Below are 26,951 nucleotides of genomic sequence, written 5' to 3' on the forward strand. Positions count from 1 at the left end.
GGACTCTGTATAACTCTACAGGACTCTCCAGGACTCTACAGGACTCTCTAGGACTATGGACCCTAGGTATCTATCCTCAAGCTCTCAGCAGCAGGTTCACCTCAGGAGAAAGGTAAATAGTACAGTATAATTTGAAAGTACTTGTTAATTAATGACATCACACAGAACCACGTCTGTGGTACTTTGTGTACAAGTACACATTCCTTAAAAGTAGCAGTACAACAGTGTACAAATACTGCAGTACAAGTAACAAACACAGAACAATGTACAGAAGTATTGTCTGAAACTGATGACATCATCTGTGATAAAATAACATGTAGTCCAATAATTGAATGTGTTTTATATTTAGTGTACTCTATAACGGTTTATGTATTCATGTGTTTTATATTTAATGTATTCATTTATATATTGATTATGTAACATGTTGATCTGATTTAGACTTCAAAGTGGGAAATTGAATGTTACCAAAATGAAACTACAAGCAAATAGAAGTAAAAGTAAATAAAAGGACACATACAATGAAACATAAATAAAACTACAAACCAACAAAAGAAAACTTTGTTTTCCTCAATAAACGTTCGAGTGGAGGAAACAGCGGCACTCCGCCGTTAGCGTCCACTCAGTGGTCACAGCGGGTATTACACCTGCAGCTCCGCCGCTGTAACGGTTTGTTGTTCAGCTTCTCCTGCTCCGGCACGGCCACGCATCGCGCATGCGCAATGAGATGAATGGCCGTTAATCCCCCGCTCGGTACGGTAACCGGAGGAAGTAGCATGCTCAGCGGACCGGACCGCTCAGTCTGAACCCTCGGGACTTGCTCTCCTGCTCCGGGTTCTGGTTCTGGTTCTGGTTGGGCCTCCAGAAGATATCTCCGCTGCGCAGTGAGTGAATGCGGGCAGAGCGCACGGAGCTGTCAGCTGAGGCTCCGTGAGGCTCCGGGAGGCTCCGGGAGGCTCCGTGCACGTCCACCCTGACTGCAATGGGATGCTGCGGGAGCGCGGAGGTAAGAACGGCTCGGGTCAGTCCGGCTCGTCCCGGTCCGGTACCACCCTAACCCTCCTCCATCCCTCCTGTGGACCGGTGCGTGTTTATTTGTTCACCGTGAAAGGGAAACCGAGAGAGGGCCGAGCTGGGATTAGAGCCAGGAGGCTGTAATCCAATTAGCTCGTTTACCGGGTTTACCGGGGCCTGTTACCGGGGCCCGGTTCGGCCCGGTCACGGTCCTGGCCCGGTCCTGGTCCTGCAGGATTTACGGGTTTACCGGGGTCTGTTACCGGTAGATAACCGGTGCTCTGTGATCAGATTAGTGATAACCGGGCCTGAGACCACAGATCGGAGACCTCAGATCGGAGACAACAGGTCGGACCCTGTCCCGGTCCTGCAGACCCGGTCCCGGTGTGACCGTGTGTTGGTGTGTGTTTCAGAGGACAAAGAGAGAATGGAGACCGCTGGAGGACCGGAGCTGCACCGACCTGCCCTGGTTCCTGCTCTTCACCGTCTTCTGCTTTGGCATGGTAACCACCGCGAGCCTCACTTTACTTGAGATTATATTTATTTATACATATATATTTATTTATACATGATTATTATAATTGATGTTTATATATAAACATATAATTATTATTATTATATATATTATATTATTATTATTATTATTTATATTTATATATATTTAATGTCTTTGTCACTTAAATATGAAATGATGAATCAATAATAATCAGTTGATCAATTTTAACAACTAACAGACATTTATGACGTTGATGGATCAACAAATCAATCAATAATGAAGTATTACTATTATTATTGTAATGTTTTAATGTGCTGTGAACATTGATGTTTTCATCCTCATAATCATCTGATTGATCTTCATGTATTCATTGATTTAAAGGTTTAACATATGGTGTGTTCAGGTGCACTGGAAAACTTCACTTTCTGGATAGTTTACTGTTCATGTGTTGACAACCAATCAATGTCACGACTGATTATATATTGGTCAATAACCAGCGGTCAAGTCCAGGTGTTACACTGCTCCAGGTGTGACAGTGTTCGAGGTGTTACACTGGTCCAAGGTGTTACACTGGTCCAGGTGTTACACTGGTCCAGGTGTTACAGTGGTCCAGGTGTTACACTGGTCCAGGTGTTACACTGGTCCAAGTGTTACAGTGGTCCAGGTGTTACACTGGTCCAGGTGTTACACTGGTCCAAGTGTTACAGTGGTCCAGGTGTTACACTGGTCCAGGTGTTACAGTGGTCCAGGTGTTACACTGGTCCAGGTGTTACACTGGTCCAGGTGTTACAGTGGTCCAGGTGTTACACTGGTCCAGGTGTTACACTGGTCCAAGTGTTACAGTGGTCCAGGTGTTACACTGGTCCAAGTGTTACACTGGTCCAGGTGTTACACTGATCCAAGTGTTACAGTGGTCCAGGTGTTACACTGGTCCAAGTGTTACACTGGTCCAGGTGTGACAGTGTTCGAGGTGTTACACTGGTCCAGGTGTTACACTGGTCCAGGTGTTACACTGGTCCAAGTGTTACACTGGTCCAAGTGTTATACTGGTCCAAGTGTTACAGTGGTCCAGGTGTTACACTGGTCCAAGTGTTACACTGGTCCAGGTGTGACAGTGTTCGAGGTGTTACACTGGTCCAGGTGTTACACTGGTCCAGGTGTTACACTGGTCCAAGTGTTACACTGGTCCAAGTGTTATACTGGTCCAAGTGTTACAGTGGTCCTGGTGTTACAGTGGTCCAGGTGTGACAGTGTTCGAGGTGTTACACTGGTCCAAGTGTTACAGTGGTCCAGGTGTTACACTGGTCCAAGTGTTACACTGGTCCAGGTGTGACAGTGTTCGAGTTGTTACACTGGTCCAGGTGTTACACTGGTCCAGGTGTGACAGTGGTCCAGGTGTTACACTGGTCCAGGTGTTACAGTGGTCCAGGTGTTACAGTGGTCCAGGTGTTACACTGGTCCAGGTGCTACACTGGTCCAGGTGTTACACTGATCCAAGTGTTACAGTGGTCCAGGTGTTACAGTGGTCCAAGTGTTACACTGGTCCAGGTGTGACAGTGTTCGAGGTGTTACACTGGTCCAGGTGTTACACTGGTCCAGGTGTTACACTGGTCCAAGTGTTACACTGGTCCAAGTGTTATACTGGTCCAAGTGTTACAGTGGTCCTGGTGTTACAGTGGTCCAGGTGTGACAGTGTTCGAGGTGTTACACTGGTCCAAGTGTTACAGTGGTCCAGGTGTTACAGTGGTCCAGGTGTTACACTGGTCCAGGTGCTACACTGGTCCAGGTGCTACACTGGTACAGGTGCTACACTGGTCCAGGTGCTACACTGGTCCAGGTGTTACACTGGTCCAGGTGTTACGGTTTGTAAAACAGTTCAACCACTGACGGTCTCTTGTCCTGCAGGGCAGCATCTGCAGCTTCACCATTGTCACCGGCGGCGCCGCTCGCCTCGTTTTCGGGTACGACAGCTACGGCAACACGTGTGGACAACGCAACGAGCTGATCGAGGGCGTCCGGCTGAGCGGCCTCGACCACACCGACAGGAAGTAGGTTCTTTACGTTCACTGTGTACTTCTGCTGTACTTTAAGTATACTACTGTGGTACAGACTCTGTCTGTCTGTTTGTTGTTTGTTACGGCCGCGACTACTATCGATACATTAAAACAAAACAATCCTGTTTTAAACGGATTTAAAATGTTATTTAAATTGAATCCTGTGTGTCAAACAAGCTCATCCTCCTCCTGTAACGATAGCTGTTGTCTATTTCCTTCTAAACTAAGACCAGTGACTTCCTATCACATGATGCATTCAACATCACAATATGGCGTCTCACAAGCAAGCGGCCGTTTACTGTAGAGCATCGCCATGTGATCCTGACTCATGATGGATGTATCGGTGTAGACCAGCGGTGCCCACACTTTTTCGGCTTGCGAGCTACTTTTAAAATGACCAAGTCAAAATGATCTACCTACATTAAAAATGCTGAATATCTATTTATATATGTATATACTGAGTATACTTTATATTTACAATATATGTTGGCGTACCTTGCATAACTGCATGAACCCTTATGGCACAATACAATTCTGTACATTTTTGGTCGTTACCTTACTCTGATGACTTGCACTGAATGGGATCGGCCAGAGTTGCATAGTCCGGACAGTAGCTGCTGGTAGCCGCCTCAAGCAGACTTCAGATGATCATCAGTCATGGTGGAACGGTGTTTGGACTTAATGTTCTTCATGTGGGAAAAGGCTGACTTACATAAATGAGTAGAGCCGAATAATGCAGTCAAGAAGGTATCGCATGTCCTCATGTTTGGGGACTTTTCCTCTGTGAGAAAACTGTCCATGAGCCCTGGACTTCAGCTAAATGTCAGCTTGCAGTGTCAACATCTCATCCTCCACTCCAGACGAGTTCAGGTGAAACAGCGTTGACATTTTTGATGCGAGTGAATCAACCTCAATATCTTCCCCAAATGTGCAGCACATAAGTGTAGCAAGTGGCTCGAGTAAAGCAAAGTCTGGAAAGCGTTTGTCAAACTCTGACAGACACTTGTCAACCTGCTCTGTGTAGCGCGCACTGCCAAGCTGCAGCTTCAGCTTCTTTAGTAGAAATAAATTGGAAGGCTAACTAATTAGCTCGCCGGAGTTTTGCAGTAGCTGACTGCGCATACGTGGTGACCCGTGTGTTAGAACATCAAGTGGCAAATGCCATGCGGACAGCTCATTTATTTTGAATGGCATGCGATCTACCCGCACTACCTCCGCCATCCACGTATCGCCTCTAGGGGGTGCGCGAGAGGAAAAATGTAATGGTGGTCTCATGGTGCAGTCCTGTCTCCTAAACATTACGTTCCCCCAAAACTAAAATGCATTCTCAATTACGTTTGACCATAAACGTATTTTCTCCCTGATTACGTTCGTGGTTGACGTATTACAAATACGTTTCTCATCAACACATCTTTGCTGTACTCTAGTCTTTATTATGTTTCTGTGATCTGCCTCGCCTCTACCCCGCCACCCACGAGTTGTTGCCCCGCGGCCTGTTCCGAGGGCTGACAGACCCAACGATCGGGTGCCTCGCGGCGGGGGCGGCTGGAGACCTCGCGTCCCGGCGCCAATGGGTGAGCGCCCGCCACTCAGAACCATAAAACCAAGTCCCGGATTTCACCCGAGGGATATTCTGGAGGTATTGTGACCGGGTGATGTGCCTCGTTGCTGGGGAGGTATGAGCCGAGAGTGGCGGGGTGTTATGGAGGTATATATTACAACTCTGTGTTGTTCCCGTGCGTGGATGAGCGCATTTCTGCCGGAGACAAGCGGCGTGTTGTGGTAGTATTCTGACCGCGTAATAGGGAGAAGGAGAGGCGGTGGTGGAGAGGGAAAATAATGTTAAAGAGATGATGGAATGTATGATTGGAGAGAGAGAAGCGAAAAAGTTGGATGTGATCCCGCGTCCAACAACACTGTGTCGCGCGCATCGATGCTTTGTCCGAAGACATCCTGGCTACATTAGTCGGTCGCGTGAAGAAGAGTGAGTTTACTCTCTGCAAGTAGACGAGTCGACAGATGTGGCCAATCTGGCCAATCTTCTGGTGAACATCCGTTACCTTTTCGAAGGCACGGTGCAGGAAGAGTTTTTGTCTTTTTTATCTTGTAAACAAATGCCACGCGATGCGCGATGTAGAGGGGGGTGCGTGGCCTAAAAAGGTTGGGAACCGCTGGTCTAGACTGATGATGGATGTATCGGTGTAGACTGATGATGGATGTATCGGTGTAGACTGATGATGGATATATCGGTCTAGACTGATGATGGATGTATCGGTGTAGACTGATGATGGATGTATCGGTGTAGACTGATGATGGATATATCGGTCTAGACTGATGATGGATGTATCGGTGTAGACTGATGATGGATGTATCGGCGTAGACTGGTGATGGATGTATCGGTGTAGACTGATGATGGATGTATCGGTGTAGACTGATGATGGATATATCGGTCTAGACTGATGATGGATGTATCGGTGTAGACTGATGATGGATGTATCGGTCTAGACTGATGATGGATGTATCGGCGTAGACTGGTGATGGATGTATCGGTGTAGACTGATGATGGATGTATCGGTGTAGACTGGTGATGGATGTATCGGTGTAGACTGGTGATGGATGTATCGGTGTAGACTGATGATGGATGTATCGGTGTAGACTGGTGATGGATGTATCGGTGTAGACTGATGATGGATGTATCGGTGTAGACTGGTGATGGATGTATCGTGTAGACTGATGATGGATGTATCGGTGTAGACTGATGATGGATGTATCGGCGTAGACTGATGATGGATGTATCGGCGTAGACTGATGATGGATGTATCGGCGTAGACTGATGATGGATGTATCGGCGTAGACTGGTGATGGATGTATCGTGTAGACTGATGATGGATGTATCGGTGTAGACTGGTGATGGATGTATCGGTGTAGACTGGTGATGGATGTATCGTGTAGACTGGTGATGGATGTATCGGTGTAGACTGATGATGGATGTATCGGTGTAGACTGATGATGGATGTATCGGTGTAGACTGATGATGGATGTATCGTGTAGACTGGTGATGGATGTATCGGTGTAGACTGGTGATGGATGTATCGGTGTAGACTGGTGATGGATGTATCGGTGTAGACTGGTGATGGATGTATCGGTGTAGACTGGTGATGGATGTATCGGTGTAGACTGGTGATGGATGTATCGTGTAGACTGGTGATGGATGTATCGGTGTAGACTGGTGATGGATGTATCGTGTAGACTGGTGATGGATGTATCGGTGTAGACTGGTGATGGATGTATCGGTGTAGACTGATGATGGATGTATCGGTGTAGACTGATGATGGATGTATCGGCGTAGACTGATGATGGATGTATCGGCGTAGACTGATGATGGATGTATCGGCCTAGACTGGTGATGGATGTATCGGTCTAGACTGGTGATGGATGTATCGTGTAGACTGGTGATGGATGTATCGGTGTAGACTGGTGATGGATGTATCGGTGTAGACTGATGATGGATGTATCGGTGTAGACTGATGATGGATGTATCGGCGTAGACTGATGATGGATGTATCGGCGTAGACTGGTGATGGATGTATCGGTCTAGACTGGTGATGGATGTATCGGTGTAGACTGGTGATGGATGTATCGTGTAGACTGGTGATGGATGTATCGGTGTAGACTGGTGATGGATGTATCGGTGTAGACTGATGATGGATGTATCGGTGTAGACTGATGATGGATGTATCGGCGTAGACTGATGATGGATGTATCGGCGTAGACTGATGATGGATGTATCGGCCTAGACTGGTGATGGATGTATCGGCGTAGACTGGTGATGGATGTATCGGCGTAGACTGGTGATGGATGTATCGGCGTAGACTGGTGATGGATGTATCGGCGTAGACTGATGATGGATGTATCGGTCTAGAGTCTAGACCGATACATCCATCATCAGTCTAGACTCTAGACTGATGATGGATGTATCGGTCTAGACTGATGATGGATGTATCGTGTAGACTGATGATGGATGTATCGGTGTAGACTGATGATGGATGTATCGGTCTAGACTGATGATGGATGTATCGGTGTAGACTGATGATGGATGTATCGGTCTAGACTGATGATGGATGTATCGGTAGACTGATGATGGATGTATCGGTCTAGACTGATGATGGATGTATCGGTGTAGACTGATGATGGATGTATCGGTGTAGACTGATGATGGATGTATCGGTGTAGACTGATGATGGATGTATCGGTGTAGACTGATGATGGATGTATCGGTGTAGACTGGTGATGGATGTATCGGTGTAGACTGATGATGGATGTATCGGTGTAGACTGATGATGGATGTATCGGTGTAGACTGGTGATGGATGTATCGGTGTAGACTGGTGATGGATGTATCGGTGTAGACTGGTGATGGATGTATCGGTGTAGACTGATGATGGATGTATCGGTGTAGACTGGTGATGGATGTATCGGTGTAGACTGGTGATGGATGTATCGGTGTAGACTGGTGATGGATGTATCGGTGTAGACTGGTGATGGATGTATCGGTGTAGACTGGTGATGGATGTATCGGTGTAGACTGATGATGGATGTATCGGTGTAGACTGATGATGGATGTATCGGTGTAGACTGGTGATGGATGTATCGGTGTAGACTGGTGATGGATGTATCGGCGTAGACTGGTGATGGATGTATCGGCGTAGACTGGTGATGGATGTATCGGCGTAGACTGGTGATGGATGTATCGGCGTAGACTGATGATGGATGTATCGGCGTAGACTGGTGATGGATGTATCGGCGTAGACTGGTGATGGATGTATCGGCGTAGACTGGTGATGGATGTATCGGCGTAGACTGGTGATGGATGTATCGGCGTAGACTGATGATGGATGTATCGGCGTAGACTGATGATGGATGTATCGGTCTAGACTGATGATGGATGTATCGGCGTAGACTGGTGATGGATGTATCGGCGTAGACTGGTGATGGATGTATCGGTCTAGACTGATGATGGATGTATCGGCGTAGACTGGTGATGGATGTATCGGCGTAGACTGGTGATGGATGTATCGGTGTAGACTGGTGATGGATGTATCGGTGTAGACTGATGATGGATGTATCGGTGTAGACTGATGATGGATGTATCGGTGTAGACTGATGATGGATGGATCGGTGTAGACTGATGATGGATGTATCGGTGTAGACTGATGATGGATGTATCGGTCTAGACTGATGATGGATGTATCGGCGTAGACTGGTGATGGATGTATCGGCGTAGACTGGTGATGGATGTATCGGTGTAGACTGATGATGGATGTATCGGTGTAGACTGATGATGGATGTATCGGTGTAGACTGATGATGGATGTATCGGTGTAGACTGATGATGGATGTATCGGTGTAGACTGGTGATGGATGTATCGGTGTAGACTGGTGATGGATGTATCGGCGTAGACTGGTGATGGATGTATCGGTGTAGACTGGTGATGGATGTATCGGTGTAGACTGATGATGGATGTATCGGTGTAGACTGGTGATGGATGTATCGGTGTAGACTGGTGATGGATGTATCGGTGTAGACTGGTGATGGATGTATCGGTGTAGACTGGTGATGGATGTATCGGTGTAGACTGGTGATGGATGTATCGGCGTAGACTGGTGATGGATGTATCGGCGTAGACTGGTGATGGATGTATCGGCGTAGACTGGTGATGGATGTATCGGCGTAGACTGATGATGGATGTATCGGCGTAGACTGATGATGGATGTATCGGCGTAGACTGATGATGGATGTATCGGCGTAGACTGATGATGGATGTATCGGTCTAGACTGATGATGGGTGTATCGGTGTAGACTGGTGATGGATGTATCGGTGTAGACTGGTGATGGATGTATCGGTCTAGACTGGTGATGGATGTATCGGTGTAGACTGATGATGGATGTATCGGTGTAGACTGATGATGGATGTATCGGTGTAGACTGATGATGGATGTATCGGTGTAGACTGATGATGGATGTATCGGTGTAGACTGATGATGGATGTATCGCAAAAAATCCATGCGATTAATCGCGATTAAATATTTTAATCGTTGCCCAGCAATAATATATATATAGATGTTATATATATACACAGTATATACATGTGTGTTTTTATACAGCAGGATTCTAGTCACGACTGTCTAATCCGTTTCCCTCAGAGATGATTTAAAACAGGTGAGGGAACTCTATTAGATTCTGAAAGAGGAGAAAAGAGTCCAACTTTTCAAATTGAGCTGTGTGCAATCTTCATTTACTCTTAACCAGAAATATATACACTGATATTTACACATCTGAACAAATCTCACAAGTGTTCCCTGTATTATAACATCACAATTATTAATATAGACCTTTTAGTTACAGAAATACAGTCTTTTTAGTATGGGTATGCAATTTTCAAGCAGAGGTTCCAGACCCTCTGGGACCCTAAATGTCCCGAGGCTCCAGACCCTCTGGGGCCCTAAATGTCCCAAAGCTTCAGACCCTCTGGGGCCCTAAATGTCCCAAAGCTCCAGACACTTTGGGGCCTTAAATGTCCCTAAGCTCCAGACCCTCTGGGGCCTTAAATGTCCCTAAGCTCCAGACCCTCTGGGGCCTTAAATGTCCCTAAGCTCCAGACACTCTGGGGCCTGAAATGTCCCTAAGCTCCAGACCCTTTCCAGACCTTCTCCTAAACACTCTCTTTGCGCCATTAACTGCTACATGTCGCCATGTTGAGGGTTGTGTGTAGGCAACAGAGTTGCTCTGGACTTTCTAAAGATTGACTGCACGCTCTTACTTTGAAGGACTGACATGCTCTGACCTTCAGTGACTTCCTGTCCTCTCCCTCAGGTTTGTGTTCTTCCTGGACCCTTGTAACGTAGACATCGTCCAGAGGAAGATCAGGTCCATGGCTCTGTGTGTGTCTCTGTGTCCCACCGAGGAGCTGAAGACCTACCAGGACCTAAAGAGGTTCGCCATGCTCAACGGTGAGGTCATCACTTGTTTCATTAGACAGGGGGGGGGGGGGGGGGGCAGCAAAGGGCCAATCAGGTGACCAAGACCCCGGATCCGTTCTGGACCTGTGAACAGATCGGTTGAGGTCCGGGTTCTGTTCCCTGTGGTTCATCAGGACAGAACTGACAAAGAGGAGGACACTGGTGATGTCATCATGATGATGTCATGATGATGATTTAATGTCTCACCACCCGAGTACAGTACACACACACACTCACACACACAAAGGCAGCATTAAGACGTCTGTGTTGTTGGTGACTCGTCTCCGTTTGTCCATCATGTAGTTCATGAATAGAGTCTCTGTCCCAGAACCACACAGGAACCAGGTCTCCCTGTCTCCTGTCCTCTCTTACCTCCTCTGTCTGTGTTCTTGTGTTTCAGGTTCAGAGTTGTGTTCCTACGAGTTAGCGGGTCATAAATACCCCGGTCTACCTGAGAGGGTCTCTAAATGTCCCAAACTTCCTGTTCCCCCCAGGTACGTCCAACCGATCCTGTAGATCCTCAGTTCTACATGACCGGGCCTCCAAACGGTCTCAGGGTTAGTTTACGGACCAGAACCTTTAGGCACAAAAAACACTGTGGTTTGGGGCAAAAAAAGTAACTTCCACCACTTCCTGTTCTTTTGTCTTTCTGTCTGACCTCTCTAACCTGTCGAACCTCTGTGTCTCCTCAGTAAGCCGTTGCCGGTGTTTAATCGCTGCACTCCGGTGGATATTTCCTGCTATGCTAAGTTTGCGGAGGCCGTGGTGACATTTGTGGGCGATAATGGTGTTCTGCACCGACTGATCGCCGGCGTTGCCGCCAGTAAAGAGATCATCATCGGCCTGTGTGTCCTCGCTCTGGGTGAGAACCTTATTCATCCACAATGATCCCTCACTATGTTCTGTCTCTGTGACCTCTGACATCTGTCTGTCTGTCAGGCCTCTCTATGATCCTCATGGTGATCATTCGTTACATCTCAGCCGTCCTTGTCTGGATCCTCACCTCGCTGGTGGTCCTCGGATCCCTCGGTGAGGTCACTTCCTGTTTCCTGTTCTGTCTCTCTCTCTGTGTAAAACAAGCTGATGTGTGTTTTTCTTCTTGTCTCAGCGGGGACCAGCGTCCTCTGGTGGCTCTACATCGACCACCGGCTGTACGGGAACCACACCACCAATAAAGAGAAGGAGGACGTGGAGGTCAGCAGAGACAGTGGACAGGCTCTGCTGGTCTACGCCGGGGCCTCCACCGTCTTCACCGTACGGATCCATTATTTATTCTGTCTCTATGAACCTTGTAGTCCTGCAGAGGGGGCTCCTCTCCTCCTCTCTCAGGCCTATTGATGGATCAGGGACCTGATGGAACTGTTGATTACTTCTGTTCCAGATCATTCTACTGCTGCTGATGCTGTTCATGAGGAAGCGAGTGGCTCTGACCATCGCTCTGTTCCACGTGGCGGGTAAAGTCTTCATCCACCTTCCCCTCCTCACCCTGCAGCCCTTCGTCACCTTCCTCGCCCTCCTGCTCTTCTGGATTTACTGGATCCTGGTCCTGCTCTTCCTGGGAACCAGCGGTCAGTTTAAACCTTTACATTCTGTTTTTCTTTGATTCACTGATCAAACCCTAACCCTAGCCCTAACTATAAACCTGAACCAGCCCTAACTATAAACCTGAACCAGCCCAAACTATAAACCTGAACCAGCCCAAACTATAAACCTGAACCAGCCCAAACTATAAACCTGAACCAGTCCTAACTATAAACCTGAACCAGCCCTAACTATAAACCTGAACCAGCCCTAACTATAAACCTGAACCAGCCCTAACTATAAACCTGAACCAGCCCTAACTATAAACCTGAATCAGCCCTAACTATAAACCTGAACCAGTCCTAACTATAAACCTGAACCAGCCCTAACTATAAACCTGAACCAGCCCTAACTATAAACCTGAACCAGCCCTAACTATAAACCTGAACCAGTCCTAACTATAAACCTGAACCAGCCCTAACTATAAACCTGAGCCAGCCAGCCCTAACTATAAACCTGAACCAGTCCTAACTATAAACCTGAACCAGCCCTAACTATAGACCTGAACCAGCCCTAACTATAGACCTGAACCAGCCCTAACTATAAACCTGAACCAGCCCTGACTATAAACCTGAACCAGTCCTAACTATAAACCTGAGCCAGCCAGCCCTAACTATAAACCTGAACCAGTCCTAACTATAGACCTGAACCAGCCCTAACTATAGACCTGAACCAGCCCTAACTATAGACCTGAACCAGCCCTAACTATAAACCTGAACCAGTCCTAACTATAAACCTGAACCAGTCCTAACTATAAACCTGAACCAGCCCTAACTATAAACCTGAATCAGCCCTAACTATAAACCTGAACCAGTCCTAACTATAAACCTGAACCAGTCCTAACTATAAACCTGAACCAGTCCTAACTATAAACCTGAACCAGCCCTAACTATTAACCTGAACCAGCCCTAACTATAAAAAAAGAAATGTGTTGATCTATATGTATTTATATTTATTGATATGTATTTATTATTTATAGTATATGTCTGCCAACCGCTGGTGATCGAACTGAACTGCAGCGTCTCAACAATCAGCTTATTCAGGAGGTACAACTTTCTCTCTTGAATCAATAATCAGTGTTTGTGGTTCTGCAGGGAACTCCGTCCAGAACGAGGAGACGGGTCTGACAGAGTTCAGACTCACGGGTCCTCTGCAGTACCTGACCTGGTACCATGCGGTGGGTCTTGTCTGGATCACCGAGTTCATCCTGGCCTGCCAGCAGATGACTGTGGCCGGAGCCGTGGTCACCTACTACTTTACCAGGTGAGTCCAGTTCAGCAGGTCAGTCCACTTCACCAGGTGAGTCCAGTTCAGCAGGTCAGTCCACTTCACCAGGTGAGTCCAGTTCAGCAGGTGAGTCCACTTCACTAGGTGAGTCCACTTCAGCAGGTGAGTCTACTTTAGCAGGTGAGTCCAGTTTAGCAGGTGAGTCCACTTTAGCAGGTGAGTCCAGTTTAGCAGGTGAGTCTACTTTAGCAGGTGAGTCCAGTTTAGCAGGTGAGTCCAGTTTAGCAGGTGAGTCCACACCTGCTGGAGTTTGTTTGCTTTGGACTGCGGCACATCAGGATCTCTGAGCTGGGAACCAGATTAATGTGGACTTAATGTTTCAGGGACAAGAACCGGCTCCCGGTGACCCCAATCATGTCGTCTGTCCTGAGGCTGGTGAGGTATCACCTGGGAACGGTGGCTAAGGGAGCCTTCATCATTACCCTGGTGAAGATCCCCCGACTCTTCCTCATGTACATCCACAACCAGCTCAAAGGAAAGGTACAAAACTTTATTAACAGCTCAAAGGAAAGGTACAAAACTTTATTAACAGCTCAAAGGAAAGGTACAAAACTTTATTAACAGCTCAAAGGAAAGGAACAAAACTTTATTAACAGCTCAAAGGAAAGGTACAAAACTTTATTAACAGCTCAAAGGAAAGGTACAAAACTTTATTAACAGCTCAAAGGAAAGGTACAAAACTTTATTAACAGCTCAAAGGAAAGGAACAAAACTTTATTAACAGCTCAAAGGAAAGGAACAAAACTTTATTAACAGCTCAAATGAAAGAAACAAAACTTTATTAACTGCTCAAAGGAAAGGTACAAAACTTTATTAACAGCTCAAAGGAAAGGTACAACACTTTATTAACAGCTCAAAGGAAAGGTACAAAACTTTATCAACAGCTCAAATGAAAGAAACAAAACTTTATTAACTGCTCAAAGGAAAGGAACACAACTTTATTAACAGCTCAAAGGAAAGGAACACAACTTTATCAACAGCTCAAATGAAAGAACCAACTTTATTAACTGCTCAAAGGAAAGGAACAAAACTTTATTAACAGCTCAAATGAAAGAAACAAAACTTTATTAACTGCTCAAAGGAAAGGAACAAAACTTTATTAACAGCTCAAATGAAAGAAACAAAACTTTATTAACAGCTCAAAGGAAAGGAACAAAACTTTATTAACAGCTCAAATGAAAGAAATAAAACTTTATTAACTGCTCAAAGGAAAGGTACAAAACTTTATTAACAGCTCAAAGGAAAGGAACAAAACTTTATCAACCGCTCAAAGGAAAGGTACACAACTTTAACAGCTCAAAGGAAAGGAACAAAACTTCATCAACAGCTCAAAGGAAAGGAACAAAACTTTATTAACAGCTCAAAGGAAAGGAACAAAACTTCATCAACAGCTCAAAGGAAAGGAACAAAACTTTATTAACAGCTCAAAGGAAAGGTACAAAACTTTAGCAACAGCTCAAAGGAAAGGTACAAAACTTTATTAACAGCTCAAAGGAAAGGTACAAAACTTTATGAACTGCTCAAATGAAAGGTACAAAACTTTATTAACTGCTCAAAGGAAAGGTACAAAACTTTATTAACAGCTCAAAGGAAAGGTACAAAACTTTATTAACAGATCAAAGGAAAGGAACACAACTTTATTAACAGCTCAAATGAAAGGTACAAAACTTTATTAACAGATCAAAGGAAAGGAACAAAACATTATTAACTGCTCAAAGGAAAGGTACAAAACTTTAACAGCTCAAAGGAAAGGAACAAAACTTTATTAACTGCTCAAAGGAAAGGTGCAAAACGTTAACAGCTCAAAGGAAAGGTACAAAACTTTATTAACTGCTCAAAGGAAAGGTGCAAAACATTAACAGCTCAAAGGAAAGGTACAAAACTGTATTAACAGCTCAAAGGAAAGGTACAAAACTTTATGAACTGCTCAAAGGAAAGGAACAAAACTTTATTAACAGCTCAAAGGAAAGGTACAAAACTTTATTAACAGATCAAAGGAAAGGAACAAAACTTTATTAACAGCTCAAAGGAAAGGTACAAAACTTTATTAACAGATCAAAGGAAAGGTACAAAACTTTATTAACAGCTCAAAGGAAAGGTACAAAACTTTATTAACAGATCAAAGGAAAGGAACACAACTTTATTAACAGCTCAAAGGAAAGGAACACAACTTTATTAACAGCTCAAAGGAAAGGAACACAACTTTATTAACAGATCAAAGGAAAGGAACACAACTTTATTAACAGCTCAAAGGAAAGGTACAAAACTTTATTAACAGCTCAAATGAAAGAAACAAAACTTTATTAACAGCTCAAAGGAAAGGAACAACTTTATTAACAGCTCAAATGTATTAGTGCTGGGCAACGGTTAAAATTTTTAATCGCGATTAATCGCATGATTTTTTTGCGATTAATCGTGATTAATCTCATTGTTATGACAAAGTTCAACAATGAATTCATAAGTAGTGTATTGTGCACTTTTATTTTAAAGCGCTGCTCTATGAACAAAGGTCAATAACATTTGGTGTAAACACTTTAAACACATCAGGTTGTTGTCAGCAGCAGTATTCCCTTTACACAGCAGCAGTTATAACACAGTTATAATGATTCTGATCATAGATATTCAGCCGGTGTTCATAACTTTATCTTCATGTGTGTAAGAGATGATATTTAAATATACTTCTTGAAAACTGCAAACCTGTCTACGTCATGTTTTTATGTTTGTTAGATTCTCAGTAGTGATACTAAATGATGCTTATTATACATATTACAAACAAAACACTTTAAAAACTCTAAAACAATAATTTAAATGAATCATTTATTTTTTGGTCAGACACATGTGCAACACTGATTACCGTAATATGTGTGGTATTTACTGCCGAGATCAGGCAGTTCTAGGCGGGTAACATGACCACTGAGCCCCCGGTGCTGGTTTACTGCCGGTCCCGCTAGCAACACCTCACATCTCCGAAATCGTCGGAGCAGATGTTTAAATCGGCTGAATCTTGACAAACCGACCACAGATTCAAAACCTCAAAACATCCTAAAATTACTTTCTGTGACTTAACAACAGTAGTATTAGAACGTTTCAACTTCCAGTTGTGTGATTTCTCCTCCGCCATTGTTTCCTGTTGCTGGTGCAAAATGCATTCTGGGATATTTGGCTGTCCCAAGTACAGACAAGTCACCTCCGATGCATCCCCGGTAAAATGGGCGGAGCCACATCCGGGCATTAGGAATGTGCTTGGCTCAATTCTTTGAATTGGAACAGTACTTGGGCTGAGACTGATGACGTTTCACAAGTCCAGAGAAGTACGCATGTTGAGAAAGGCCCAATCAGCTGTTCACCGCTCGGCCGGTTCTTGTGTTAAAAATGTCCGCTTAACAGTAATTTTTTTAAAACTGCGTTAACGAGCGATAACATAATTGTCGGCGTTAATTAATGAATACGTTAACTTGTCCAGCACTAACATATAAATATTTATATATATACACAGAATACATATGTATATTTTGATATTGATCATGTGATGTATTTTTATCTCTCAGGAGAATACGTGTGCTCGCTGTCTGCTGAAAACTTGTATCTGCTGTCTGTGGTGTTTGGAGAAGTGCCTCAACTATCTCAATCAGGTAACAAACAAACCTCATTTTCTCTGACACGTCTTGTTTTTATTGTGACCGTCTCACCTGTGGTTACATTTCCCAGAATGCATATGCAGCCACAGCCATCAACAGCACCAGTTTCTGCACGTCTGCACGCGACGCCTTCGTGATCCTGGTGGAAAACGCTCTGCGCGTCGCCACAATCAACGCCGTCGGAGACTTTGTGCTTTTCCTGGGGAAGGTGAGCTGAATCTGGATCTGACTGGTCCCAAGTGGTTCTGGTCCCATGACCACCTAAAGAGCCAGACTGACAAGTAACATCCTGTTAGTGCCCCCTACAGGCTGCAGAGTTAAATAATGTGAAGTGTACTACAAAAGATAATTGATTTTTTTGCCAACTACAAGGCTCTCAATGGTAGATAATTCACAACTTCCTGCTGCTCTTGTTTCACAATAAAAGCTTTCAAAAGGTAAATCAGCTGAAGGTTTTTATTGTGAAAGGTTTCTCATGCTGGTTGTGGATGCATAGTTCACTCTGAAGATAAAAACATTTGATGTATTTATCTTTAGCTTAGAGGTTTCTCTTGATAGTGTCACAGCCCGGCTCAGAGACTGCAACAAAAACAGGGAGACGCCGATCTGGCAGCCAAAAGAAGCAATTTATTTATCTCGCCAAATACAAGGAACCCAAGGTTAACAGAACTTTACATGAAGACAGCAACAACTGTGGTGAGCCAGTCAACAAAGATCTTCCTTTCCGAGAGGCCGGCTGCCAACTGGAGAGGGTATTTTAAGGCAGAGCTACACCGGCACAGGTGTGGCTCATCCTGCTGACGGGCCTCCAATCAGCACCTGTAACAAAGGAAACACAACGGGCACCTAGTGTATGACACGAGGGTCGTCACACTAGACAGATGAGCGATTGGCATCTTTAGACTGAACTCACTGTTGTTGTTTTTCCTGTTTCTTTGACGTATATAACTGAATGTTTCCTCAGATCCTGATCGTGACGTCCACGGCGTTCGCCGGTGTCCTCCTCCTGAACTACCAGCGGGATTACGCCGAGTGGCTGCTGCCTCTGATCATCGTGTGTCTCTTCTCCTTCCTGGTGGCTCACTGCTTCCTGTCCATCTTTGAGATCGTGGTGGACGTCCTCTTCCTCTGCTTCGCCATCGACACCAAGTACAACGACGGCACTCCGGGGAAAGAGTTCTTCATGGACAAAGCTCTGATGGTGAGAATGTGTTTATATTAATATTAACAAAGCTCTGATGGTGAGAATGTGTTTATATTAATATTAACAAAGCTCTGATGGTGAGAATGTGTTTATATTAATATTAACAAGCTCTGATGGTGAGAATGTGTTTATATTAATATTAACAAGCTCTGATGGTGAGAATGTGTTTATATTAATATTAACAAAGCTCTGATGGTGAGAATGTGTTTATATTAATATTAACAAGCTCTGATGGTGAGAATGTGTTTATATTAATATTAACAAAGCTCTGATGGTGAGAATGTGTTTATATTAATATTAACAAGCTCTGATGGTGAGAATGTGTTTATATTAATATTAACAAAGCTCTGATGGTGAGAATGTGTTTATATTAATATTAACAAGCTCTGATGGTGAGAATGTGTTTATATTAATATTAACAAAGCTCTGATGGTGAGAATGTGTTTATATTAATATTAACAAGCTCTGATGGTGAGAATGTGTTTATATTAATATTAACAAAGCTCTGATGGTGAGAATGTGTTTATATTAATATTAACAAAGCTCTGATGGTGAGAACATGTTTGATACTAAGGACAGGACGTAGGTGAGAAAGACCACCGTCAGCGTCAGAGCCTTGTTACAGAGAATTGTTGGAGTTTGTTTGTCTTTCTGACATTTGGACCCCTCCCTTCTTTGGCCCACCCCTGACCCCCCCCCCCGCCCCCTCTCTTGTGGCCCCGCCCCCGCAGGAGTTCGTGGAGAGCAGCCGGCGGTTGGGACGGGCAGTGGAGCGTGGGCGGAGCCGGGTGAAGGAGGCGGTGTCAGAGGGGGCGGAGATGAAGCCCATGGTGAGTGACAGCGGAGGGGGCGTGGCCAAGGAGAAGAGCTCGTTGTCAGAGGAAGTGGGGGTGGAGCTGGAGGAGGACGGGGGGGAGTGGGAGGAGCTTCAGGAGTTCCAGGTGTACTACTTGCTGGTGGGGGTGCTGGTGGACTGGGTGCTGACGGAGCAGAGCGGCTTTGTCCTATGTCTCAGCGAAGACGTCGTCCTCTTCCTCTGCGTCTACCTGCCCACCTCCACCCTTTTCCTGTTTGTCAGCCTGCTGCAAGCGCCAAGCCCCGCCCCCTCCACTCCCAGCAGCAAATCTGCCACCGTCACCGCCGCAAGCTAACACGCGTGTGCTAACAGGACACGTGCTAACTGACGCATGCCAACACACATGTGCTAACAGATGCATGCTAACGGACGCATGCTAACAAACGTGTGCTAACGGACACATGCTAACGGACGCATGCCAACACACGTGCTAACAGATGCATGCTAACACACGTGTGCTAACTGATGCACACATTCCTGAGCATGCTGATTGGATGAGAACTGACTCATGCTAATCTGACTCATCATCATCATCATCATCATCATCACAGCTGCTTCTTCAACATCTGGGACAAACTCTTCATTGACTTTGTTTATTTGTAATTTATTTTTTATACTTTTGTATCTTTATAGGTTTTTTCTTTTGCTGATGTTTTTTCTATTCGGCCTGATTTACTCACCGCGGTGCCTTTAAGGACTCAGCAGATAATCCGATAACTTGGTTCCTCTGATTCAATGAAATATGACACAAATCACCACTAGAAACCTGCAGACTTTCAAGTCTGGTGGTTCCTGATCCTTTTCGCTTTAAGCTCCACCTGAGAGTTTTCATTGGCTGCTAAAGAAAAAACTTTTTTTTCTTTGTCCAAAGCAAAAATATTAATCTGAATAAAGTCCAACATTTGAATGTAATGTTTGTTTCTGCTTCATTTTTAACTTTGATGTAAAGAAATAAAAAGAGAGAAAACAATAGCAGTATAATAATAATAACAAACATTTATCTGTCAGTTAAATAAAGCAGACATCCCAGATTATATGATGTAATATAATAACATTTTCAATATTCTATTATGATTTATACAATTTAACTAAATACATTTGAGAGAAAAGGAGGAAAACTGATCTGAGATCTGAATCTGTTAAAATGTTTTATTTTCTTTGGACGGAACAAACGATTGAAATGTATTTCACGGAGGACATTTACTTTGCTGCAGCCTCTTAATCTCATATTATTCAGGTCAGACGATCGTGTTGAAAGTGACTTCAACACTAAAAGTACTCAAAACTACAGCAAAGACACAAACACCACAAAGATACAAAATCCTACCACTAAGCCTCTAAACATGTATGAGGGGACTCAAAACGACCACAAAGACACTTTTGTGCTGTGTAGCCGTTTTGTGTCTTTTTAGGAGGACTGGGGGCTTTTATTTATTTTTTTTATATATATAAATATATATATATATATACATATATTAGGGGTTCACAAAGCGGTTCACAAAATGCACGGTTGGGTTGGGTACGATACAGTGGAGCCACGGTTCGGTACGTTTCGGTTCAGTAGAAAACTATAAATGCAGAGAAATGTACTTGATTTTAAAATATATTTATTCATTACAACTAACATCATGAAGTTATTCTTTGACTTTGAACAATGATGGAACTATACCTGAGTGACTCATCTTCTGGGGTGTCTTCTTAGCAACACATCAGCATAAAAAACAAAAACTGCTCCTTCATGTGATGTAGTATTGTTACTTACATCTTGCAAAAGAGATTTTTAATCTCAATGGGACGACCTGGTTAAATAAAGGTTTTTAAAAATTATAATTTATTTATTATTATTTTTTTTTTATTCAAACGTATTCGGTTCGTCATGCGTACCGAACGGTTCAATACGAATACGCGTAACGTTACACCCCTAATATATATATATATATATATATATATATATGTATATGTATATATTATATACACGTGTGTGTGTGTGTGTGTGTGTATATACATATATATATATATATACACAATATATACACATATATACACAATATATACACATATACACATATGTATATATACTGTTTGGATGTGAGGTGGACTCATGACCTCAGTGTTTCTAACATCCTGGTTTCACCACCTAACTACCCATGATGCTTCACTCTCTCGCCTCCATCCTGTCTGTTTGATGTTCATGAAGAATCGGGTCTGTTTTAACCATGTGGCCTCATTTCCTGTTTCAGGCTCCGGGGACGAGTTCAGCTTGACCAAAATCAGCCAATGGGACTTCTTAAAAAAAAAAAGAGACATTCCAAATGTTTATTTTTACCAACGTGTAACATGTTTACTATGGTTTCACTCCAGGGAAAAAATATTTTAATATAAACTGTAAAAACGTAACAATGTAACGAAGCACTTTATATTGAAGCGCTGCAGATCTGAAACCGGCTGATGCATTTTTTCGTAGTGATGTCCTTTTTTATAAAACGTTACCTGAAGTCATCACGTCATAACGTTTTTTATAAGACTTCACCTGGACGCCACGTTGGATCAGGAGTGCTGTGATGTCATCAGAGGGGCGGAGTCTGTGGTGGAGTGTTGATGGCTATCGTCATAGAAACAGAACCTGGTTGTAACCCGAACAGGATTCTGATGAACTGTTCAGTGTCAGACGCCATGTCACAACAAACTACTACGACCAACGTGGGGAGCCCAGCTTGCACCATTGATAACAAGCTAATGAAGCTAATACAGCTAGCCTGTTGGAACACGAGATGTTTAATAGTTATCATGTTTTAGTTTCTTTATCTCATATTCCTGCACACTTTGTGAACACTCGATATAAAGTCAGAATTTTTTCACTTTTCAAATGTTAACGGTGGTGATGACGTAAAATCATTCTGGTATAAATATGAATGATCATGTGAAGTTGATTTAATGGTGTGAAACTAAAGTCAAACTTCTTACCTTTCTAAACAAATATGGTTTGAATCCTCACCTGAAGCCGACAGTGGACCGCTAAAGCTACGCTAGTGAATGAGCCCTTTCCTCCTGGTTTTAAGGCCCAGACCAGTTGAGGAAGAAGATCTCAGAACTTTTAAAGTCACTACGAGGATATTTTCTTTGAGATGACTTTGTCATTCCTGTGGATGAAAGTAGAAAACCTCTCAGGGTCCGATGGTCAACAGATTTTGTGGTGACGTGGAGTCTGTGACGACCGTCAGACTGTCGTACTCAGCCGTCTCCTGGATCCCACTTCCTGTCACGTCAAGTGTTGTCCCCATTAACACCAGAGAAGAAGAAGCGTGTGGGCGCAGCTTCCTGAGGAGTTCAGACAGTCAGCAATAAAACAAATTTCATCATGTGACCAACAACTCTTCCTGCTTCTGTTGGTTCATCATGTCCAACACGTTCAGACTTCAGACAGGAAATGTAATGTTTGACATCACTTCCTGTCCAACACATTGGACAAGAAGTTTAATGTTTGACATCACTTCCTGTCCAACACGTCAGACAGGATGTTTAATGTTTGACATCACTTCCTGTCCAACACGTCGGACAGGATGTTTAATGTTTGACATCACTTCCTGTCCAACACATTGGACAAGAAGTTTAATGTTTGACATCACTTCCTGTCCAACACGTCAGACAGGATGTTTAATGTTTGACATCACTTCCTGTCCAACACATTGGACAAGAAGTTTAATGTTTGACATCACTTCCTGTCCAACACGTCGGACAGGATGTTTAATGTTTGACATCACTTCCTGTCCAACACATTGGACAAGAAGTTTAATGTTTGACATCACTTCCTGTCCAACACATCAGACAGGATGTTTAATGTTTGACATCACTTCCTGTCCAACACCTCAGACAGGATGTTTAATGTTTGACATCACTTCCTGTCCAACACGTCAGATAGGAAGTTTAATGTTTGACATCACTTCCTGTCCAACACGTCAGACAGGATGTTTAATGTTTGACATCACTTCCTGTCCAACACCTCAGACAGGAAGTTTAATGTTTGACATCACTTCCTGTCCAACACGAGGCAACTGATTGAGCAACCGAGTCAATGTCTCGGCCTGTGAGATGCAGCTGAAAGCTCAAAGAAAAGACAGAAAAACAGTTCATATTTCACTTCCTGTGTGAATCAAGACAAGCTCAAACCTGCGATTAATGATTGTTAATTATTATGACCGTTTCAGCTCCTCGTCGCCCGATGACCAATAATCTGCTTCACTCGCTAATCAACCGATTATTGATCATTGATCCAATAGCATTGTAATCACATGATCCAATCAATTATTCTCACTCTCCTGATTAAAGGTGTGCTGATGACATCACAGCTGATGTCATCAGCACATCTCTCTGTGGTTGGTTGTTTCTGTTGACAGTAAAGCTAACTGATAGCTTAGCATGAGCTCAGCAGTAGTTTAGTTTATCATTCGCTTTCTGTTAGCTTACTGTTAGCTTACCAGTAGCTTACAGTCACTTTACCATTAGTTTATCATTAGCTTTCTGTTAAAACGTGTAGCCTGTTAGCTTTGTTAGCATCTAGCATGCTATCACAGGCCCTAAATTCACTGAGTCTGAGTCCCAATAACTTCAAGAATGTTCCCGTCGTCATAGCAGACTAAAGGTCATTTACACGTCTTTACAAAATACTACAATTAAATACTCAAGTATTCAGTAGATCATTTCTCAGATGAAATGAATATTACTCTTTTAAAGACATTAGTAAATGTACATTAGTAACAATAAGGGTTTTAAATCGGCTCCAGTTTGTCGTCAGTTTGTCTTCATTCTTCACAGTAAAGTTTGCTTTAAAGCTCCGTCCCTGAGAGATGAACTACCATTACTACCACTACCCCATTAACACATCGATCACTTTAACTCGTTTATCCTTTGAAGTGTTGGAATAACGTCATGTCATTATAATTACTGTGTTTAAATGAAGCATGTCCATGTTTCTCATCTCAGTTTCCTGTTTGTAACATTTAAGAACTTATTCTTTGGTTCTGGGTTTACTTTTTTATATTTATCATTTGTTTTGTAAGAAAAATAATAAAATTGAAAATTGAATCCTTGTTTGATGGTCGTCTGATTTCAGTTTCATTTTATTATATATATTTATATTTTATTCTATAAGATATTCTTCACATCACAATACATAATCAATGTATTATATTATAAGATATTTTCTCACAATGATCTAGAGCAGTGATTCTTAACCATAGGGCCGCGGCCCATGATTGGGCCGCGAGCGCCACCTAGAGGGCCGCGAACAACTTTCAGTTTTGCACTTGTGGGCCGCGAAGGCCGCGGGACCGCATAGGTTATCAATTGAAGACACCAGAGATATCACTGTTATCCATGAGACGCTCAGTTACGATATAGCTTCCCACCACCTGGTGGCGGTAATGCGTCAGTCAGTTGTTTAACAAGCTGCAATAAGCAGAAGAAGACACTCAGCTAGCCGCTAGCCTGTAGCGAAGGTTATGGATAAGTTATTAAAAAGAAAAAATGAAGACGACAGTGGTGCCATACCCCCCAAAAGTCTAAATGTGTGTGCAAGTACAACCCTGACTTTCTTAAGTACGGCTTTGTGAACGGAGGCAACGAGGCAGAGCCGAGTGCTCAGTGTGTGGAATGTGAGCTAATGCTATCAAACGAAGCACTGAAGCCTTCAGAAATAAAGCGACACGTAGCGACGAAACATCCAACGCTCGTGGGAAAGTCTGTTGGGCTTCTTGTTGTGTATGCAGGTTTACATACACATGATAATAAATGTCTTTGTGATCATCACATTGTATCATCTCATTTATTTAACAAGGGTTTTGCCTGTTCAACACCGGCATCCTCGATCCCCTCCCCTTCCGTTCCTACGGCTTGTTTGCGCAAATACGTCACAAAACATGTCCGTGTTTGGTATCCCAGCATGCCCAACATCCTCATCTTTGCAAAGAAATCATCGATTTTCTTTCATTTCTTATGGTTTCTCCAAAAAGGAGCCCACACACACACACTGTCCAAAGTCGCCATAACCGCTGCAAGTCGTATCTTGCAGCACTTCGACGGAAAAAGACACATTACAGACCCGACAACGTGCTAGCGGATGTTACCATGGAGCTACTGCCTTCAGAAAACGCTAGTACTTATAGTACAAACCTTATCCTCCTCTTCCATAAGCCGTCAACCAACGTTTGCGTAACTGAGCTATTCTCATTCTCGTTCGTGTCGCAGCCATTAAGCGCAGCAAGTCCGCTACTCACACACCATGTCTTCGACCATATATACATAGTTTTTGCAATTTGCAAAGTCTAAAAATAAAAGGAAAATAATATAATATCAAAATATAAAGGGAGAAACACCTTTAGTGTGTCAGAATATCACGTGGTTACCATGTGTCCATTTGGGTCTCCAAATGTCCTTTTAGAGCTCCGCCTGGATCTCTTCATGGAACAAACTCTGTAGAATGGTCATACTTTGTCCAATCTTCTTCAAATTTGAGGCAGTTGTTCACTGATAGTGTAGTTACAGCCCTATACTGTCCTTTACCTGTACAGATACAGCCACCGGCAGTTATTTATACTGAAAGATACTTTTTTATTTTATGCGGACAAAAATCTTAAATTTTTACTGACTCCAAAGGCCCACTGCTCTGTTTCTGTATGACCTACAGGTTGTCTGACACTTTTGATGCATATAGTCAGAGTGGGCCCCGGGACACTTTGTACTTGAAAAGTTGGGCCCCGAGGTAAAAAAGGTTAAGAACCCCTGATCTAGAGGAGGACCTTCACACTTTTGTTCGATTCAGGAACCTCTCTCAACTGTGGGGGATCCAATATGTGATCCAGCCTTACAACAAGTCAGCCGGTTTCAATTATAAACAAAAGTATTGAATACTACAGAAGCTAAAACAATTGCAAAGTGAAGTACATTATTTACAGAATGTATATATATATATGCGATTCCTTTTTTATCCATTGTTAACTTTTTATTATCGAAATATTGTGTATTGTCAGCTACAGACTAATTGATTTTAGTTTATTACTATTGCACTTTGAAAAACCAAGAACCAAAGTCAAATAAGGTCCGTGTACGTTTTAGTCATCTGTTTTACCGTTCAGTCGAAAAATACGGAAATACGGAAATACCATGGTATGGTCCGTGCAGTGGCGGGCCGTCAGGGCCTGCAAGCTTTCTCTGCTGGCCTAAACACAATCACAAAACCGTTACGTTACGTTTTAGTCATCCGTTTTACCGTTAATTCGGAAAAACCAAAATACGGAAATACCATGGTATTCTCGTTTCTTTATGGCTTAACACTTCTATGGTAAACATTCCATATAAAGATAAGGATTTGCAACTTTTAGCAAACACTTCACAAGTTTTACAAGCATAGATGGTACGTCCCAAGTACTTGCTATCATTTTAATATCCACCTCTAAAGGTGCTTCAAATTCTACGAATAAACAGCCGGTTTCATGGATTGTGAGATAATATAATATATTATAATATTACACAAATATGAAGATTCAGACTCATAATTCAGAATAAAAGAGTTTAGACAGACAAATACAATAAATCACTGACTGTGTTCGTGTTTTAATTAATATATCATATTTCCTCATAATAGCGCCAGTGACATCACTTTACCGGATATCACATGAATAAATCACATCTGTCATCTTTTATTTTGAAAAGTAATGAGCGAGAACACGTCGAAACCAACTCTTATTGTGACATAAAACGGAAGTTATCGCAGTGCGTTGATGATTTGTTGAGAGCAGAAGAGAAAAGAAC

At 43.3% G+C, this 26,951-nt stretch overlaps 1 protein-coding gene across 4 annotated transcripts; it reads left to right on the forward strand.

The window, feature by feature from the left end:
* Positions 1 to 24,119, forward strand: slc44a1b (solute carrier family 44 member 1b). 4 transcript variants are annotated; one of them, XM_079269349.1, is made up of 16 exons: positions 1 to 112; positions 1,425 to 1,514; positions 3,413 to 3,555; positions 10,434 to 10,570; positions 10,980 to 11,073; positions 11,272 to 11,441; positions 11,519 to 11,608; positions 11,688 to 11,833; positions 11,961 to 12,147; positions 13,255 to 13,423; positions 13,771 to 13,927; positions 16,996 to 17,079; positions 17,156 to 17,293; positions 18,050 to 18,286; positions 19,021 to 19,119; positions 21,386 to 24,119. In XM_079269349.1, exons 1-16 carry the CDS (start codon positions 56 to 58, stop codon positions 21,407 to 21,409), a joined length of 2,022 nt encoding a protein of 673 aa, XP_079125475.1. In that variant the 5' UTR covers positions 1 to 55; the 3' UTR covers positions 21,410 to 24,119. The 4 variants fall into 4 exon arrangements, with proteins under 4 accessions (XP_079125475.1, XP_079125474.1, XP_079125472.1 ...); XM_079269348.1 differs by lacking the exon at positions 21,386 to 24,119 and adding an exon at positions 19,779 to 19,975; XM_079269346.1 differs by lacking the exon at positions 21,386 to 24,119 and having other exon boundaries at positions 19,021 to 19,907.
* Positions 24,120 to 26,951: the final 2,832 nt, after the last annotated feature.

This window comes from Melanostigma gelatinosum (assembly GCF_949748355.1).
Source record: "Melanostigma gelatinosum genome assembly, chromosome: 5".
NCBI lineage: Eukaryota > Metazoa > Chordata > Actinopteri > Perciformes > Zoarcidae > Melanostigma > Melanostigma gelatinosum.